This window comes from Bombina bombina, chromosome 5 (assembly GCF_027579735.1).
Source record: "Bombina bombina isolate aBomBom1 chromosome 5, aBomBom1.pri, whole genome shotgun sequence".
Taxonomy (NCBI): domain Eukaryota; kingdom Metazoa; phylum Chordata; class Amphibia; order Anura; family Bombinatoridae; genus Bombina; species Bombina bombina.
Genome location: NC_069503.1, coordinates 422,374,482 through 422,382,395, shown reverse-complemented (window position 1 = coordinate 422,382,395; position 7,914 = coordinate 422,374,482). Strand labels below are relative to the sequence as shown.

Here is a 7,914-nt window from a genome sequence, read left to right as displayed (position 1 = left end):
AATTGCTGGTATCTTGTATATAACTTGACATCCTGGTAACTTCAGGCTGCAAAATCTTATCTAAGAACTTGGAAATATTTGTAAATACTGATTCTACCGAGGAGACTATAGGTCTCCCTGGCGGTCTCTGTTTGTCCTTATGTACTTTTGGGACTGTGTAAAAGACAGGTGTCCTTGGATATGCAATACATAGATACTCAGATAGTTTCTTATCAATAATACCTTGTCTATTGCTTAAATAGACCTTGTCTATTGCTTAAATAATGTTATATAATTCTGCACTGTTACTCCCAAAAAGAGTCTTGATACTAAAAAAACACAAAAAACAGGTGGCCCAACTGACGCTGCTAACTCCAAATTACTCTAATGTAAATAAACAGTCCCAGGATCTAGGATATTATAAATAACAAGATAATTATTTATAAAATACAAAAGATACAATTTAAAGTTAATGTGAGGACACCGGTGTCTAAAAGAATTCAGTTCAAAAATTAGTTAAAAACAATATTCAATATAAATATATATGCAATCATATATATGATTAATGAAAGACAAGATCTGAATATTATATTGTACTCTCTATGACAGATATGGAGCGTACTATGTTGTTCCAGTTTTGCTGTATAGTATACTGTCCCGGTGATACAATAAACAATGTTACCACAATGAATGTCTCCTATGTGGCATGAGATGCTGAAAGTTCATTGGAAGGTTCTGTGGAAGAAAGTAAAGACACTTGAGCAGGATACGCCACCAGCGGCACTTATAACGGATGCACCGCCTGCAGGTTCTTGCAGCAACTCTAATACAGACAAAAGGATTAGAAGAAAAGTGCACTGTCAGCAAAAGGAATCATTTGCCGAGTAAAAGACCTCAATGAAGGACCGCGATTAACGTTGCACAAGAGGATTCTTGCGCAATGCGGACCCCTGCTCTGGCTTAACCAATTGCGCTAGAGCAGGTAATGTGAATCACACCAAACTAGCAAGTGTCGAGGTGATTGATCGCACCACCTCTGAGGTGGCGAAGAGGAAAAATAAGTCGTTTTTGCTTCTTAAATATGTGGCAGCAGGCTTGCTTATGCCGAACTTGCTCCACATAGCTGAAAAATCTACAAATTCAGCTTAATAAATTTAGGTCATAGTCTGAAAGGAAATCGAATTCAACAACATAGATGCTATCATGAATTTGAAGATTTTTTTTATTTCTATTAGAATGTCCTTTTAAAGGCACATAAACAGGTGACCTTTTTAAAATATATGCTATGTAACTTTTTAGCAGGGAATAAACTATATTGTATGTTCTAACCTGAAATGCACTACACAACTGTGAAAAAGCAGGCAACATCCCTGATCTGTGAATGTGCACCATTTCTATCATAGGGTACCAGGGCCGTCTTTAATATTGATTGGACCCTGGGCAAAAAAATTCTTGCCCCCCCCCCACCCCATGCAATTTTGCTCTCCACCACAACATCCCAAAAAACAACTAAATCAATTTTTTTTTTTATTATTAGCCCAGCGGTGGATCATCCACTGCTGGGCTAATCATTTTTTTTTAAAAAAATGCAATATGTGAAACTGGACCTAAGCAGTACTAATAAGTAAATAAATATATAAATTCCTCCACTGTGGATTCATTTAATATTCTTTTGAATATTCTGGTGTGAGGTTAGCTGGTTAAAGAGATTTAGGGCAGCCAACAGGAGCAAAGCAAGGTAAAGGAGGAAGCATGGAGGTGCAGACAAATATAAGTTTACTGACTGGAACTATCGGAAGCTGTAAAATCTGAGACAGAGAGAAAATAAAAACTATAAAAATAAACCTTACATTAATGTGTGAAGTATCAGCATGACACTATACATCAGCCACAGTAGCTTCTTTGCTAGGAACAAGTTCCCTCTCACCCTGAACTAGACAATGCTGCATGGGGAGGGGCGTGTGTGCACTCACTTATTCTTCCCACTGACACCTTTCTACAAAGCCCTATTCCCCTAACAAACTTCAGTTAGTTGATCTTAGGGCCACAGCAGAAAGAGCAGGGCTAAGGGGACCAGTAGACTGGATACTGTCTGTCCAAGGCTGCATGGATACAGTGTGAGATGAGTCACACAGCCTCAAGACTGAAGAGAGCAGTGTATGCAGCTGCACAGATGCTCAAATCCTCATGTGCCTGCCGCTCCAACTTTCTGCTGCATGCGCCCACAGTCAGCCCTACCCAGAAACAATCCCCACCACCAGAGCAGTTACCTGGTAACAGTGGTAACCCCAGTAGGACCTTTTCTGATGCAGTGGGAAATGGCTGGATGCCGAGTTAGGGCTTTGCATTCAGTGCTGCACAGTGCACATCTAAAACAGCACATGGCACTAGCTTGGCATGTCACATGACACCGGCACGGTCTGGCACAGTTATATATAAGCAGAGTACTTTTGACTGTGACAGTATTAGGACTGAATGTGTGTGTTCCCCATGTCACATCAGCAGTCCGGTATGAACAATAAAAAAAAAAAAAAAAAAAAAAAAAAAATTTTTAGGACTCTTGGGCCCCTCAACAGAGACTGGGCCCAGGGCAGCTGCCCCTTTTGCCCTGTGTTAAAGACGGTCCTGTAGGGTACAAGAATACATGCGCTCCAAAATGGCAGCATCCAGTATAAAAATGAAAAACTTCAAAAGCCAGCATATGTTAAAAAAAAAAAAAGGCTCTGATAAGAGCTCCAGACATGGGGTGGGGGAAGAAGCACAACTTCATTGTAAGTAGTAACCATTTCATTTGCATCATACAAGCCACCGCTGTTTTTTTGTTTTTTTGAGCAGCTGTGGTGTTTGAATACTGTGCATGGGCACACACAGCATATGTACGTATGCCACCAAACAAATGAGTAGTAACTTTCACTAGAAGCATTTTTGTTTTTTAGAACTATGCTGCAAAATGCTTCTATTCAAAACTGAACTTTAGGGGACAGAAGTAAAGATGACTCTTTAAGGGGCTGTCAGCCGCTGAAGTAAAAGTGCAAAATATATTTCTCCTTGGCTCCTGACATTTACCAAGCTGTAATGTTTTCTTCATATTATTCCCATATGCAATACCTTACGGGTGCCACACAGTAAATAACTAACACCATTTGAATACATTATAGAGAAGTGTGAATTTCAGCTACCTGTGTATTATTTTACAAATCAAATACAAATGTTAATAGTGAAATATCTCAATTATTTTAAAATTAATTTGAATTGGTTTTCCTAAACTGTACTTGGACTCAACAACACGATGTACTGTAGAGTATAGATCTGTGTACATCATGCACTTTTCTTGAACCAGTGTCATGTGGAGCTGATGGCACTACTGCTGGAGTGTTTCCTGTTTTTCATTGCGCTACCCTCCCTCCCTCCTCCTGACACCCACCCCTCAGTATTCAGGCGGAAGTGAGGGCGCTGCTGTTCATGCTACTGAAGCTAGTAACATTTCTAGCACGCGTCTACATGTAGAGCTGAGCTGGATCAAGGCTAAACACCTCTGTATGTAGCAGCACAATCAAGGAACCCACTCAGAAGAGTGAGGCGTGGGATGGGCATAGAAACACTTCAGATATCATTAACTTGTCATAAAATGGGGGGACAGCGCTGTGGTTTAAGAAACAAGTAAACAGCGTGAAACAGAAACTACCCACAATTACTACAAGCACAGTCGGATTTCTGTGGTGCAAATAGATAATAACGCACGAGGATTTAAATACTTGTTTGCATTTTGGAGAGATGTCACGGAAAAGATGATCTGATGCAGGGGGGAGTGACAGCGCACATCGCCGAAGCAGAAAGGAAGAGGGAAAAAAAAGGGTTTGATGAATGAATAATTGAAGGGAACTGGTGGCCGCGCGATGCTTCTATAGTCCGGGGCAACGTTGTGAATAGCGAGGCAGCAGCGGCTGATTCAAGTGGGCATGAGGCACCGAGAGCTACTAACCGTCACTCATGTTGTCCGACACCAGTGGGCTACCGTTCCATTCCAAGTGAGAAGGGGGTGGTCACATCCTAAGGGTATCTATGTGTGATCACGCTGGGATTGCTGACACTGGGGAAATGAGGGACTGTGTCAGTTATTGATTACACCTGGAAGGTCGATACAATCACTCAGTGTAAACAAGAAAAAGGGGTGTGTGAGGCTGCATGGCAATCTGCTAAATGCTCGACTGTGCCTCCAAACTGCAACTTACCCAAAAAGCAAATGTTTTTATTTTTTAGCGTGACATTGTACAGAGGACGTTGGTAATTAAGTATGTTTTGGGGAGTAGATTGCTAAATCCATAGTGTTTACCTCACTTCCTCACGCCCCCATGTAAATGGCTTCGTTCCCGGAGTCCGATTTCCAGCTGTGCCCGCTTTGCAAGGAGATGTGCGTGTCCTCTGCCCCCATCTCCTCCTCCAGTTCGTCGTCTTCGTCCTCCCAGACGTCCAGCAGTAGCAGTAGTAGCCTGGGCACGGCCCCCCGCAGGCTGCATGTGTTGCCGTGTCTGCATGCCTTCTGCAGGCAGTGCCTAGAGGGGCAGCGGTGTCCCGGGGACTCTCTGCAGCTACGTTGCCCGGTGTGTGACCACAAGGTGCTGATCTCCGAGGCCGGGATGGATGCTCTGCCCTCTTCTACTTTCCTGCACCTCAGTAACCTTCTGGATGCCGTGGTCGGAGCCACCGAAGACCAGCAGAGTAACGGGAGCAGGAGTGGTGGTGTACGGCAACACCGCTCCCGCTCCTCTTCGTGTTCGTCCTCCAGCCTCCTCCGTAGGGCGCCTCCTAGTCAGCCAGAGCCGCGCTGTTCCTCCTGCGATGAGGGCAACGGGGCGAGCTCGCACTGCCTGGACTGCCAGGAAAACCTGTGCGACAACTGCCTGCGCGCCCACCAGCGGGTGCGACTCACCAAGGACCACTTTATCGAGCGCTTTACCCCCTGCAGCAGGGCGCCCGGCAGCATCAGCGGAACCGCCTCCCCCTGCAGCTCGGCGGTGGCCAGTGCCTCCACCACATCGTCTACCTCATCCTCCTCCAGCACTCTGTGCTCGGCACCGCTGTCTTACCAGAGCAACGTCTTCTCTATCCTGCCAGTGTATTCGGAGAGGCTCGCTTACTGCAAACAGCACGACGAGGAGGTGAGCCTTGATTTAGCATCACTTGGGTCATTAGTTCACATTATGTACCTTGAAGCGTTGGCAAAAGTTGTTAAATTACATGGCATAGAGGGTGCGCATCACTTGGCTGCTGAACCATATATAACAGTGGGTATCATATTTATATGTGATATTGAGAGTGGCAAGCAATGGACAGGCATGTATGGTGGGCATCATTTGCTTATATTATGGTGCCACTTGATTGACCATAACTGGTATATGTACTTTTATTTGCCAGTTTCTTGAAACTTAGGCTCAGGATATCCATTAATATATGTAATTAATGGGCATCACTTATTTGGCGTATTTATTTTTGGATAACTCATCATGTTTTTTTTTTTTTTATTATTTTAACAAGACCATACTTTTTGCATTGAATGCTGTTGTGGTATAACTAAATAATTCAAACACTGCTTATTATAAATGCAAAATTCTAAAAATGCTGCGTGCATTGCTATTATGTAAAAGTTTACTTGATCAATAATAACAAAATAGTTGGCTTTCAAAATTGATACCTGCTGAGTTCAGTGCTGATATTTGTTTAGTAATTATTTCTACAAACTGCAATGTATTGTGGGTGTAAGGGACCTGGATTCTATATTGGTTTTAACCAGACTGAATGTTTTGTACATCATTGTTGCTAAAATAGTTGACTATTATCTGATTGCTCATTTTTTTTTTACACAACTAATTTATTTTTGTCTGTTATTGTTGTACTAAGCATTTTACACTACCAACAAATTCTCATTAGGAATTAATTACTAATTCTCTGATAATGACAGAATATAACATAATATGTAATACATATTTACTGCAGTTCATCAGACTAATTATCTATCAAGCTTGCCTTTGGTCTCATTAGGTTCCTAATTTTTAGTTAATTGATTTGTAATGTTACTTTTTTTTTTTTTCCATCAGCCTATGTGTGTCTTAAGTTTTTTTAAATGGGATGGGGGGTCACATCTTAAACGTCTGCTTCCTGATCACAGATGAGGCACTGATAGATTACATGACAGGCTGTAGTTTCTATCACAAGTCTAAATATATGTTTTACAGTGCATTGCAAAATGTGACCCTTTTTGTTTATATATTTTGAAAAATACTGATTTACAGTTTTGCCAGTTTCTGGACAATTTGGCTCAGGGTATCCATTAATACAGAGTGACCGAAGCAAGTGTTTTTGTTAGCAATCATGATTTACACTTATTTTTAAATTGGCTAAAATTTATCTGCCATTATCTTTCTCTGCAGCCTCAAATGTTTTGCAGACAGATTTTTGTGTGTGGTCAAAGTGTAATGGGTGTCTAGGAGTGCAAATATATCAATTTATAGTTTAAAAAATGTAAGATTTTATTGCCTTAACACTTTATATTTTTACACAGTTTAAATGTCATCTCCCAGAAATAAACAGTATAAATTGTTTAAATGGAAAAAAATAAAATCAGCAGTACCCTTTTTTTTAAAAAAAAAATTTTATTTTTTATTTTATACCCACACATTTGTAAAGTTTCTGGTGTGTTTAGGGATTTAAAGTTAGCTGATATGGAAACCAGTTTGATTTGACTATTGTAATCGTTTCCGTACTAAATTCTGATTTCCTCTGTCATACGCTGTCCATTAAAGGCAACATTTAATGGGATTATGGTAAATGTTGTGTGGATAACTCATTTATTGCATATTTTCTAGTTATTCTTTTAATTACACTACTAATATAGTACAATTAACTCTTGTTTTAAATTGTATATAATAAGTACATTTTACAAAAGTAAACATCTATTTACACGTGTTTGTGTGTGTATAGTAGGATTGCCAACCCTCTTATTTCCAGGGATCTCTATTTGCCCAAACATTTTTAGTTTCCCGGGCTACTTTATTTATCTGGTCTTAGACCATTTCCTCCCTTATTTTTACATCATATATAATCTTCATTTCAAACATTTAACGCTGCTCTCTTGTACTTTTATTTAGTTAATGATTTTGAAGTATCTGACAGTTTCTTTTTACGCCCACTGTGTGTTAAGAGAAATAGAATTCACTGATTTGCAGAAAGTTGTTGACTTTGTGAAGATGTTTTGTATGAGAATGTTGTACCAAACTTTATAAAACTGTAAACTAAAGTGTTGTGTTTTTGTTCATTAACTACTGTATAATGGGTTGATTTACTACGTGAAACTTGTTGATTCTTTAGCTTTCCTTGTTTTCTTTTTCTTCAAAACATTGGCAAGTTTTGACTCTTTAAATTGTTGTGGTAAATCACATGCTGATGCAATACAGCATCTTTAAAGAGTTACTTCAACCCCCGTTTAACCCATCATGGCTGCTGTTCAGATGTGTTGTTTTTTTCCTTTATTAACATTATAGCTGTGTATCTTGTGTTTTTAACAATTTGAAATATAGTTTTGTTTTTGCTTGCTTGGGTAATATTAGGGGGAAAAAACCTTATTTGTGGTTTGTCATCTGTATTAGAGAGAGTACCAGTGTACCCACATATAGAGGACAAAGTGAATACAAATTACCTGGACTAGTAGTCAAATTTGTTTGTATACAATGCTGTTAACTTTTTTTTTTAAAGTATTTTTAAGACATTTGAGATTTAATAGATTAATTGGAACATGTTTTCTAATGTGCATGTATCTAATCAAATGCAACTATTAAAGCTCATTTAAGACATCTGTATAATGGACCATCAGATTCTGCATGAAGATGAGACAATGATGACAAATTGGTACAGATGGGCTACATTGCCCTACTCTCTAGA

The 7,914-nt window shown here is 39.8% G+C and overlaps 1 protein-coding gene across 1 annotated transcript in view; it reads left to right on the top strand.

Moving 5' to 3' along the window:
- The first annotated feature begins 3,436 nt into the window (after positions 1 to 3,436).
- Positions 3,437 to 7,914, top strand: part of TRIM71 (tripartite motif containing 71) — a 170,940-nt gene continuing 166,462 nt past the window's right edge. Inside the window, exon 1 of the mRNA XM_053714261.1 lies at positions 3,437 to 5,138. Within this exon, the coding sequence (XP_053570236.1) occupies positions 4,338 to 5,138 (801 nt within the window). The 5' untranslated portion in view covers positions 3,437 to 4,337. The remainder of the gene's footprint in view (positions 5,139 to 7,914) is intronic.